General features: G+C 51.8%; 1 protein-coding gene across 2 annotated transcripts in view; it reads left to right on the top strand.

Annotated features, from left to right (window-relative positions):
* Positions 1-12850, top strand: part of LOC105503996 (chromosome unknown open reading frame, human C9orf171) — a 185307-nt gene that overhangs the window by 105226 nt on the left and 67231 nt on the right. For both annotated transcript variants that reach the window (XM_011931171.1, XM_011931169.1), the window contains one exon: positions 301-529. In XM_011931171.1, coding sequence (XP_011786561.1) covers positions 301-529 — 229 coding nt within the window. The remainder of the gene's footprint in view (positions 1-300; positions 530-12850) is intronic.

Genomic DNA, 12850 nt, shown 5'->3' with positions numbered 1-12850 from the left:
AAAACAAGTACAGAATGAGCCTGGGACCAACCCTCTGCCTGCCCAGAGGAAGTCAAGGGCCAGGCCAGCCGAGCTCCAGGGAAGATGCTTGACTTCGGTACGCTCTGGGATCTCTGGGAGCCCCGACCCCACCTTTTTGGGCCATCATGCTTTCTGGGGGCCAGGCAGGGTTGTCACCCAGCAGGCTCAGGTAAATGGGAAGGCCGAGGACCCGCATGCCCCTATTTCTTCTTGATCAGCTGCCTCAGGGTGCTTACTGCCAGGCTGACCACTGCCCCGTGGGTCTCTCCCTGCCTTCAGCCATCGGACGCTGGAACGTGTTTAAGCAGCAGCCCACCTGCCCCCACGAGCTGACCCGGAATTATATCGCAATGAACCGTGGGGCGGTGAAAGCCGGCCTGGTGACTGCCCGGGAGAACTTGCTCTACCGTCAGCTCAACGACATCCGCATCAGTGACCAGGATGACCGGCGCCTGAAGAAGGAGCCACCCCCTCTCCCTCCAAACATGACATTTGGGATCCGGGCACGGTGAGGTGGCTGGCAGCCAGGGCTTCATCCCTTGAGGGGTGGGGGTACCAGCTGAATCAGGGACAAGGTCGGAGGCTGACAGGGAGGTGGAGCATCCTCCCAGCCCCACTCTCCTCTCTCCAATGACTGTCTCTTGTGTGACTTCTGTAGCCACACCCTGAATCCTGCTGAGCTGGGTCCTGGCCTTACAGCAGGTACCCTGTAGGGCTGTGCACAGGTCACCCACTTTCCCTTGATTAACAAACAGTGTCCCTGGGAAACTGGGCCAGGCCCAGTGACTCATCTCTGTAATCTTAGCACTTTGGGAGGCCCATGTGGGAGGATCGCTTGAGTCCAGGAATTCGAGACCAGGCTGGGCAATGTGGCAAAACCCCGTCTCTACAAAAAAATTTTAAAAATTAGCTGGGCATTGTGGCATGTGCTTATAGTATCAGTTACTTGAGGGCTGAGGTGGGAGGATTGCTTGAGCCCAGGAGTTCGAGGCTGCAGTGACCCGTGATTGTACCACTGCACTCCAGCCTGGGCAACAGAGTGAGACCCTGTCTCAAAAAAAAGAAAAAAAAAGACCTGTCTCTGTCTTCATGGGATAAGAGAGGGGAGAGCCTGCCAAGTTACCCAAGCACAGCACCACCCCAAGGAAGCCACGAGAGAGGCTCTGGAGCCTGGGCTCAAACCTGGACTCTGGCCATGACTGGCCGTGGGATCCTTGCCCCAGCTTCTGCATCTGTAGAATGGAGATAAGAGCGGCACCTGTTTCACCGTATGCTGAGGTTTCAGTGACGTAATGCAAACAAAAACCTGAGCACAGGGCTGGCCTACAGAAGGCGCTCAATAAATGTTAGCTAGTGTTCATGTTAGATATGATGTAATGTGAGTTGTAGATCCAAGAGCTATGAAATTTTTTAAATTTTTTATTGAGGCAGTAAAATGCACAAATCATGGAGTGTTCGGCTTAATGCAATTTTACAAATGGACACACTCAAGTAACTACCACTAAGATAAAGATATAGAATAAATCTGGCACCCCAGAAAGCTCCGGCACACCCCTGAGAAACAGCAGTTCTATTCTATTCTTCCATCCCCTGAGAAATGACTGTCTGGTGGCCCCACTGTCACCACAGGTTAGATGACCGGCACGCACGTCCCAATGGGTCCACATCCTCCCCATTGTCAACAAGGGCACGACTGGCTTGGCGCTTAGATCAGCTCCCTAGTGCTACTGAGGGCCCACAGGCCACACACAAGTAAATGGAGGGAGATGGGGGGACACCAGCAGAAGAGCCATGAGTCCCATCCAGTCAACGCCCCGTCTTCTTCTGACTGTCCTACGGAAACCAGCTAACTGCTCTCTCTTCTTCCAGAATTGGCCCTTCCCAAGCCACCTTCCACATTACTCCAGAGTTATCTTGCTAACACACAGATGAAATGAGCCAGACATGACCCATGTCCCAACCCTGGCACACATGACATTCTACAAAAGCAGAACGTAGTTGCATTTAATCAAAACTCACTCATGGCTCACGTGATTGGAAAGTGCAGGGATGACTTCAGGCATAGCAGGATCTAGACAGTCAGGCAACGTCATCAGCAGCAGGTCTGTCTGTTTCTTGGCTGTGCTTCCTGATTTTGGCTCCATTCTCTGAGAAGCTTCTTCTCACCTGCAAATGGCCAGCAGCAGTTGTATTCTGTTTTTCTCTTAACAGCCCAGTGCGAAGGGCGTTGGTGCGACCTTGAGTTCAAGACTTTTTGGGCCAGCTCAGGGTTACATGACTATCTTTTTTTTTTTTAGACAGTATCTCTGTCTGTCCCCCAGGCTGGAGTGCAGTGGCACAGTCTCGGCTCACTGCAACCTCTGTCTCCCTCCCAGGTTCCAGCGATTCTCCTGCCTCAGCCTCCCAAGTAGCTGGGACTACAGGCGCGCACTACCACGCCTGGCTAATTTTTGTATTTATAGTAGAGACGGGGTTTCACCATGTTGGCCAGGCTGGTCTTGAACTCCTGGCCTCAGGTGATCCACCCGTCTTGGCCTCCCAAAGTGCGGGGATGACGGGTGTGACCCACGGTGCCCGGTTACATGACTATCCTCTACTCAACCGCTGTGGCCAGGGCTGAGATGCCAGGCCTGGGTCATGTGTCTGCCTCCGAGCCAATGGCTGAGGCCGGGGGAATCTGAAGCCTGACTGGCCCGGTCTGATGATGCACCCTTCCCTGGAGTCAGGGGTGAAATCAGTCCCTGCAATCCACATGGGCTGATGGTGGAAAAGACGTACAGACCCGGGTTCTGTTCCAGGAGGGGAATGGACGCCAGGCAGGCAGCAGGACTTCCCAGCCCTTTCCACATCACGGCACAAGCTGGTCATTAGTACAAAAATGACCAATATCTGTGCATTGCACTGAACAAATAAATAGAAGCAGCTCCTCCCAGACAGTAGCGGGCTTCTTGCTATCTGGAGCCCTGTTCAGTGGCCTGTGACTGACAAAGCCAACGTCTTAGCCCATCTGTGTGGCAGCATCCAGGCCGGGCCACATTTAAGGCCACTGACATTCCATCCCTAGCCTGTCTTTCCAGTCTCCCCTCTTGCCTCTCCTGGACTAGGTGCGGTGCCTTCCTCTGACTGTGCCATCATATATATATATATATATTTTTTTTTTTTTTTGCGGGGGGTGTAGTTCCTTCTTTATTTTTTATTTTTTCTAAATTTTTATTGTGGTAAAATATACATAAGATTTATCATCTGAACCATTTTTAAGTATACAATTCAGTGGGAGTGATTACATTCACGTTGTTGTGTGCCCATCACCACCATCCATCTCAAGAACTTTTTCATCATTGCAAACCGAAACTCTTTCCCTATTAAACACCACCCCCCAGCCCCCGGCACCCACCATTCTACTTTCTGTTCCTATGAATTTGACTACTCTAGAGATCTCATATGAATGGAATCATGCAATGTCTGGCTTTTTGTGTCTGGCTTATTTCGTTTATCGTAATATCCCCACGGTTCATCCATGTTATAGCGTGCATCCGAATTTCATTCCTTTTCAAGGCTGAGTCATGTTCCCTGTGTGTATAGACTGTGTTTTGTTGACTCATTCATCCACTGATGGACATTTAAGTTGTCTCTACCTTTTGGCTATTGTGAATAATGCTGTTGTGGACGTGGATGTACACGTGTCTGTTCCAGTCTTGCTTTCAGTTCTTTTGGGGGTAGACCCTGTAGTGGGATTGCGGGATCAGGTGGTAATTGTGCTTTAAGTTTCTGGGGACCCCCCACACCGCTGTCCACAGCATGTGCTGTGTATGCCTTTGTACGCTTTTCCCAGCATCCTACTCATGAGAAAGAACCCTGAAGAATGAGTGGGTGGGAAAACCTACGCATTCTTCAAAGTTCAGCTCAGCATCGCCTCTTTGGTAAGTTTTCCCACCTCTCATGGCCTCAGGCGTGTCTGTCCCCAGAAATGCATTTCTATGCACCAGCCCTGAAGCCAGGAAGGTGACACTAGAGACACACTGGAAAGTCACTTCGGGGCTGGATTAATGAACTCCTGTACATCATCCTCCCTGTGCTTTTGAAATCGTCCCCCAAGTGGGTCCCCCAAGGCATCTCCTGAGACTTTTGCTGCTGACCCGACTTCTCTTCTCAGCTCTCAACACGTGTGCCCTCCCTTGCCCTGTTCTTACAGGCTGCCTGGGGCAGAGAGGAGCCCCTGTTCCTGGTCCATGTCATGCACTAGATTACTAGATCAGTCCATGCTGGTGACCAAGTGTCTCAAACACAGTGTGGTGGCAGGAGAGGGGCCCTGGGCCGGGAGTTGGCCTGGGATGCTAATTCCAGGTTTGTCACCAACTCTCCACGTCACATTCCCCGCAGGGCTGCTGTTTCCCCATCTGTAGACAGGGGGCTGCACTAGTAACACATATACTCATCACAGCACTCTGATTCTCAGGCTTTGTTGTGCCTCCTCAGCTTGGCTCTAAACTTTCATGCCAAATTATTTTCATGGTCATAAAAACCCTGTGCCAGAGGTGGGCAGGATTACGATCCAACTGAGGCAGGCAGAGGTTAATTGACCTCCCCAAGTTCACACAACCTCTTCATGGCAGGGCTTGGCCTGGATTCTCAACCTTTAGTATGTTTATATTTAAAAATAGAGCCGCGTGCAGTGGCTCACGCTTGTAATCCCAGCACTTTGGGAGGCTGAGGCGGGTGGATCATCTGAGGTCAGGAGTTCGAGACCAGCCTGGCGAATATGGTGAAACCTCGTCTCTACTAAAAATACAAAAAAGAGTCTGGCGTGGTGGCGTCCATCTGTAATCCCAGTTACACAGGAAGCTGAGGCATGAGAATTGCTTGAACCTGGGAGGTGGAGGTTGCAGCGAACCAAGATCACACCACTGCACTGCAGCCTGGGTGACAGAGTGAGACTCCATCTCCAAAAAAAGAAAAAGAAAAATAGCAAAGATTGAAACACAAAGGACACTAGTGATCACCTGGTTCAAAGCCCTTATTTAAAACAGGAGAAAATAGAAAGAAGCTCAGAGAGGTGAAGAGAGCTTCCCAAGGTTGCACAGCAATTTGTTAACTGAGCCAGGTCTGGAGTCCAGTTGTCAGGCTCCCCATCCAGTGCTCCTCACTCTGTGTCCTACTTCCTTGGAACCGACGTGCAGCCGGAACACCCACAGCTTCTCATCCTGGGGCCGGGGTTTTCCACGGCATCACTGAAGTCAGCTGGGCTCAGAAAGGACAAGCACTATCATCCAGCTTTCAATACAGAATCTTAAATTGCTATAAAACTGAGTGACCACAATTCCAGGGAAAGGACGTGATGAAGTGCTGGCTATATCTTCTGTGATGGTAAATGGGCTTTGCATATGCAAATTGAATGGATTTTAAAATGGTATTTAATGACAATTTTCGTAGCAGGCATTAACATTAATTGCACAAAAATGAAAATGCTGCATTAGGTTGCTGTTAGCAGCAAATATCGTGGCCATAAAGCTTTATCTTTATCAACAGCAGCCCTTTCTGATGTGACGGGCAGCTCCGCAAATTGCAGGCAAAAGGGCTTTTATGGAGCAGAAATATCCCCCAAAGCAGGCCCAAATCAGCATCAATTTCGCTTTATTTCTTCGTAAATGGAGGTTAAATGGCTGCTGGAAAAGCTTTTACTGAGATGCCCAACCTGCATGGAAAGCCTCCACCTTGCAGCATAAATGCAGAGGAACGGTGACAAAATCATCGCCCTGCTCCCTAATGGGGCTATTACTTTAAAGTTATGGGGCCAAGGCCCATTTTCTAATGATCACCTTTTACAAGCCTCAACTATATTTATTTCTTTACTTTAAAAGCATGTTAAAACACCAAATCCGATTACAGCCGACAGAGGAGGGGTTGGGGCAGTTTGGTCCCATAAATAAATAAAACAAAACAACAACAAAATGAGTGTTATTTACTCACAATTACAGATGTGTTAAAAAAAAAATAAAGTCCTACCTCAGACTGAATCCACTAAAGCTCCCTCTAAGCTAGGATGCTAATGAGCAGAGGGGTGGTGACTGCCACCCTGTGAGCTACGATTCTGACCACAGCCAGCCCCCCAGCCCCCACCCACGTCTAGATTTGCAATGGGCAAATGAATTGTGGTGAAGGGTGCAGCCCCTCTTCTCCACACGTCTCTGAATCTGTGCATTCAGCCTCAATACCAGATGGGATGCAACGCTGAATTTAGATGATTCAATTACTTCCTTCCCAGTTATCCTATTTGGTTCCCAACCCACACCGATTTGTTGTGGGTTGTCACTAAATCAGAGGGGTGCATTTCAATCCGAAAGCCTCTGTGACTCGGAGGAAGTGGAGACCTGAGGAGTTACCTGGAAAATAGGGGTCGTGTAGACATGGGGGCAGACTGGGGGCTGTGGCCCAATCAACCCCCAGAGGAGTCTGGTTGGTGCAGTGATTAAAGAAAAAAAAAAAAAAGGTTGAGTTGCCACATTTTTAAAAAAGTAGGGAGATTTCATAAAAATACCTGGATTTTCTACTTCTCTTGAAAAAACAGAAGCCTGGGCAAGTGGAACTGTGCTCTGCCTGGCTCCAGGGGCTGGGGCTGAGGGGCAGCGTCCCTCTGGACAGAATCCATGGACTGTTTATCCCAGTCCTCACCCAGACTGGCTTCTCTCGTTTTTGTTACCTGCCTAGTCCAGGTAGGCACTGAGTTTGGAACCACTGGTGTAGACGGATGGTCTCGATCCCTCAGCTAACTGCGGCTTCTTTTTGTCCTCTGATGACAGTATGAGCCACTGGCAACGAAAGCTGCTCTGCATTGATCTTAAACATGGAGGCATTTTGCACACATAATTGTTAACCCTTACGTCCTTGCTATGAGACAGGTATCATTCTGCACACTTCACAGGCCAGGAAAGGGAGGTCAAGGGCCCTCCCCGAAGCCTTACAGTACAGAGCCTGGATTTCTACCCAGTCTGGCGGCTGGCTTTGAAGACCACACCTCTAGGATCAGGCAGCTGGAAAGAGCCCCGGTATTCTCTCACTGCTGTTTCACTGTCAAATCCCAGAATTCAAGTCAGGGAAGAATTTTCAATTCTCATTACCAGCGTGTAGGGCCCTAACACAGATCTCAAAGCACGCTGCGACCCGAGGTCCAGAAACGGATATGTCTGGAGGCCAGAAATGTAACTATTAAAGACACGCTTAATTATTGATGCATTTTAATAAGTGTTTGCAAATGTTCACATGCCCTCGGCACATCTTAATTGTTACTGCTCCTAATTGGCCCAGCATTGTCGATTATGATGAGTCAGGGATGGCGGGGAGGGGAGGAGCAGGAAGGGCCTGGCAGCAGCTGGTGCTCCTGGTGGACTCTGGGCACCCTGGGCTCTGCCACTGCTCTGCTTGGGAGCCCGTGCCACACTCAAGACACGGATGCTAGCAGGAACATCCACCACTCAGTCAGCCAGCAAACAGCGCCTTGCGCATCAGTGTCTGACATGGGCCAGATGGAAGGTGGGAAGACCCCACTTTGCACTAACAATGGCAACTATGTGTTATTATTACTACCACGGCTCAGACACTGTGCCGAGGTCCTCAGGAGCATCCTCGTTAACTAACTCTGAATAGCTCAGTGAGTACGAAGTTAGCTTAAGTGAGTACAAGGTTGCAATGCTTCTATCCCCATTTTACAGAAGAAGAGACAGAGGGTCTGAGAGGTGAAGTCATTTGGCTGCTTTGCAGTGCGAGGAGGGTTAGAGTAGCCTAAATGCCTATGACAGTGACCAAGGGTCTGATCTGCCTCCCTAACAAACACTGGGGTGGAGGTGACACGGGCAGAGACTCTGCTTATGTTTTTCCAGCACTAGAAGGGGGATGAGACAGGATTCTGTGTAAGGCCATCCTGTCTGGATTTTTCTTAAAGCTTTAGAACTTAATCTGAACAGATTCAAAGAGCCCACTGAGCTTCCCCTTTCTGGGTCGCTTCCTTCCCTTTCACATTCCCTGATAAACTCAAACTTCTTGTCAGGGCATGCAGAACCTTCGCTCCGCTGGATGCTCCAGGCCTGCTTTTCTCACCCCAGGATCTCTGGTGCTGACCACAGTACCTTTGTGGAGGAGGCCCTTGTGGAGTTGCTGAACGAGTGCATGAACAAATGGCCACATTGGGGTCCAAATATAAAGCCAGTTGCCACATGCAACCTCAGTAGCATCCTTAGATCAGCGCTAATTAGCCTGGTCTACACCCCCAGTCCTGGTGCTGAAAGCCTTCAGACCATGGAAACATAAGAAGCGTCAGATAAGCGGGAGATGCTGCTGGCCCAGCCTTCTGTCTGCAGCCGCTGCTGGTCCTGCTATCAGATGCATCATCAGCCTGACGCTGACAAATGTGAAGGATGCAGGAAATTTTACAGGCTGTTAAAAAAATGTTTGCTGCCTGACAGGTTTTTTGAATCTCTCCGCCAGGCTGATTTATTTTACAAATTTACAATGGGCCCATCAATCACTCTGGGTTATTTTGTTTCTCCTGGATCCGATGGCCAAAAAAATCCAAGCCGCCCACCCAAACTCCTATAAAATAATAATAAGCCCCTTCCCCAGCAGCCATCCCAGAGATCCGAGGCAGTTTCTGAAGGGCGAGACCGCGGCTGTGTTTATTGATGTCCTGAAACCCGGCTGAATGAAACCTGGTCTGACCACAAGGGGGAGCATGTGGCTCTCGCAAAGACTCCGGGGCCTCGGAGAGGGCCTGAAATGTACATTGCCCCCCCAGCAAAGCCAAGTTTTTCCTGTCGCCCGCATAATCTGCTCCCTGGCACTGACTGCGACGGTCGTGAATACTCCTCTGCTGTATGTCAGGTCCCAGAGCGCAGGGAGAATGTCGGTTTCATCCGTCATTGCATCGTCAGCATCCAACACAATGCCTAGCACATAGTGAGCACTCGAATATGGTCTGGAGCCCTTTAAGACTTTGAGACAGTTATCGGAAGCAAAGAGACAGTCCATCTGAGACCTAGAGAGGGGACGGTATAGCCAGAGATGACACTTAATAGACTCCACTGTGATCCCCCCTCCCCACCCCCATTGATGTTATGAGTCTGCAGTGCTGTGAGGCTGCCTCAAAGAATGAACGTGTTCCTTGGCCATGTTAATAGAGGTAGCAAGTACAGAACAAAGGAGGTGACCTCCTTGGTCTTTTCTGCAGCTCAGGCCATACTTGTAATATCAAGCTCAAGAATGCAGGACATCATACATTCAAGGGAAGGTTCATAAACAGGAAATCGTCTAGAAGGGAGCCATCAGGATGATAGGTGGGAGGGGGGAGGGAGTCCACTGTGTACAAAGAACAGGAGAAGAGGCCGGGCGCGGTGGCTCAAGCCTGTAATCCCAGCACTTTGGGAGGCCGAGACGGGCGGATCACGAGGCCAGGAGATCGAGACCATCCTGGCTAACACGGTGAAACCCCGTCGCTACTAAAAAATACAAAAAACTAGCTGGGCGAGGTGGCGGGCGCCTGTAGTCCCAGCTACTCGGGAGGCTGAGGCAGGAGAATGGCGTAAACCCGGGAGGCGGAGCTTGCAGTGAGCTGAGATCCGGCCACTGCACTCCAGCCTGGGCGACAGAGCCAGACTCCGTCTCAAAAAAAAAAGAACAGGAGAAGAGATGAGGTCCTCCTAGCTGGATGTGAAAAGATGCGGCAGAGACACAGCAGCTGTCCATAACTCTCTGAAGCCCTGGGATTAAGACAGTGGAGGGGTTTTGCTCTCAGAGGCTTCAGAGAACAAAATGAGGACCAGAGTGTGTGCTGGAAGGGGGCAGTCTTCATAGCTGACATTTTCTGGGCCCCCACGGAGTGACTGCTGCGTGCAACACTGAGCCCTGTACCTCATCTCATTAAATACAACTCTACCAAGTAGAGACTGTCAGCCCTATTCTACAGATGGGGAAACTGAGGCTCAGAGTGAGTCACTTGCCCAAAGTCTCCTGGCTAGTTGGAGGCAGCACCAGGATTTGACCCGAGTCTCCTTCCAGGGCAGCTGTTCATATCCACAGGCCGCATGCTTCCAGGAGGCAGAGCAAGGCCCTGGGCGAGGAAGTCATTTCTCATCCTGAGCTCCGTCCACAATGGTGCCAGTGGCCTGGTGCGGAGGCGAGTCCTCAGCAGCGAGATGGTGGCTACGAACAGCAGTTACAGCAATCAACGGCCAACGCTGATGAGCACCTGCTGGGGCCTGGCTTTCCACAGAGCAACTGGATGAATCCTCATTGCAGCCCTGTGTGGTGGGCGTCCATCACCTCTATTTATCCATGAGAAAAGGAAGCCGTGGTGAGGTTCTGTCCCTCAGCAGGAGGTCGCAGGTGGTGAGTGGAGGTGTGGGGGCTCCATCCAGGCAGCTTACACCAGGACCCTGGCCCTTAGTGGCCTGAACAGGTTCTTTTGGGAGGTGGAGGCATTGGCTGGCTGCCCAGCCCGGGCTACCTCTGCCCGGGCTTTGGGAGCACCCTAAACTGAGTCTGACAGGGGTCTGTTCCTCCTCAAGGCCTGCCTGCTTCTCCAAGCCTGGTTCTCCAAGGCTTGGAGTTTTATTTTGGGCCTGGATCTCCAAGGAGTTTTGTTAAAAGGGGCCCAGGCTGAGGGCCAGGTTTGCTTGGTGCCTCACACCTGTAATCCCAGCACTTTGGGAGGTCAAGGCAAGTGGATCACTTGAGGTCAGGAGTTCGAGACCAGCCTGGGCAGCATGATGAAACCTCATCTATACTAAAAATACAAAAATTAGCCAGACATGGTGGCAGGTGCCTGTAATCCCAGCTACAGGGAGGCTGAGGCATGAGAATCACTTGAACCCGGGAGGTGGAGGTTGCAGTGAGTCAAGATTGCACCACTACACCCCAACCTGGGCAACAGAGCAAAACTTTGTCTCAAAAAAAAAAAAAAAAAAGGTAGGGGACAGGCAGGGAGTCATAACTGGGAGAGGGAGCAGCCTGGGGCCCCCATCTTTTCCCGTTTCTACTCCCAGGAAGCCCAGCCTCCCTGGGGCCCCAGCCTGGCTGCTTCTGATCCACCCTTTCTCCCTCCCCAAACTCCGGCTGCTCCTTCCTCCTTCATAGGGGCTTTGTCGCCAGAGCCAGGACACAGACATTTTTCATGCTTTGCCTTGTTTCCCTTTCGGCTGTCCTGTGGCCCGGACAGAGATTTATTCGCAGCCTGACACTCGTGGCATCCCAAGCAGTGAGGGCTCAGGGAGGCGCTCATGGGCCCATAATGGATGGGGCCGCCACTCCCCCGGGGCCTGGCCAGGCCCGAACCCCATCCATCAGGAGCAGCTCGGTGCCAAGGTCAGCACTAACGAGGCTGGCCCGGCTGGTCCCCCTCGGGGCCTCCCAGGTTGCATCACACATGCTCCACTCTGCCTTTGATTTTTCCAGAGCTGGGCCTTGCCCGTGTCGGGGGAGGGGCAGAGTGAAAGCCCTTGCGGGAGCCAACGTTGGAGTCCAGGGTCGGGAGTCCGGCTCGGTGCCTGGCCCGGCCGTGGGCCTCTTATCGCCTCTACAGCCTCCAGCTCACGACACAATCAGAGGGGTTGCTGGGGTGAGGTTGGTTTAGCTCATTCTGGGACACAGGGCACGGAGGAGATGGTACTGCTGTGAGCCAACCGGCACCTCCCTGACACTGCATGAAGAACCAGGCGTCAAGCCCAACACATCAGCCCACATCCCACTGTGGCAAGGGACCCCGTAAGCAAAAATAGTCACAGAATGAGCGTGTCATGCAGAGGAGCGGTGAGCCCAGCCAGGACGAGCTGCAGGCAGGCCCTGATCAATCCCGTCGGAGGCCGATCATCTCGTCGTGCGGAGGAGCAGTGAGCTCACAGGACGGAGCTGCAGGTTGGGCCCCATCAGTCCTGTTGGAGGCCAGATTCGTTGTGGAGCCTTGCATTCGTTTTGATGAACAATACTGCCAGCTTCCGGGGCCAGACACCATGCTGGGTGCTTCATACACATCAACTCAACACATCCCCAGATGGGCCCTAAGGTAGCAACTGACTCTCTTATCCCCAATTTACAGACAAGGTAACCAAGGCCCAGAGGCACTTGTACACAATCACGTGGTCGCAAAGGGGTCACGCTGGGATCTGATCTCAGAACCCACATTCGTTACCTCCGGCCTATGCTGAGAGTTCATTTAGGGCTCACCTGTGCTGGGTATTGTGGTGCTGGGTGTTTGGGATACAGAGAAAATAAAACACAAAGCAAGCCAATATGCAACCAACAGGTATAACGGCAAGGCAGTGCACGCTAGTGCACTAGTGAGCAGAGGACCCAGGAGAGAGGGCACAAGGGTACCTTTGGGTCTGCTGTGACTTCACTCTGACTCCCCTAAGCTAAACCTCCTTCAGTCCCCTGAACTCCCTCCCTCCCGACGTTTCTCTGGACTCACATATGCTTTTCCCTCTGCCAGGGACACTCGTCCCCCACCTTGCCTGGGTGAGGCCTCACCATCCTTCAGACACTCCTGTGTCCCTTGCTTAGACAGGCCACCCTGTGTGGCCACTGCCTGCAGACCTGACCATCTCCCCCAGCAGACTCAGTGGGGCAGGTCTGGTGTTGCTTATTCCTCCTTCCCCAGTGCCCAGCACGCGCCTGCCTGGAATGTTGTAGGTGCTCGGTAATCGCTTGTTGACTGGCTGAGTGAGAGGGAACAGACTGCTCAAATGCAGTGCGTCCTGGATATTGGGAACAGGCAATATTCTGGTGCCAAGAGCACATGAGACAGCCAACTCTTTCCTGGGCCCGACTCTTGCAGGGCACTGAGCTT

Source organism: Colobus angolensis, unplaced genomic scaffold (assembly GCF_000951035.1).
Source record: "Colobus angolensis palliatus isolate OR3802 unplaced genomic scaffold, Cang.pa_1.0 Scaffold9, whole genome shotgun sequence".
In the NCBI taxonomy this organism is placed as follows: domain Eukaryota; kingdom Metazoa; phylum Chordata; class Mammalia; order Primates; family Cercopithecidae; genus Colobus; species Colobus angolensis.
Note: the sequence above shows the minus strand (reverse complement) of the source record. Positions and strands in the feature narration are given on the sequence as shown.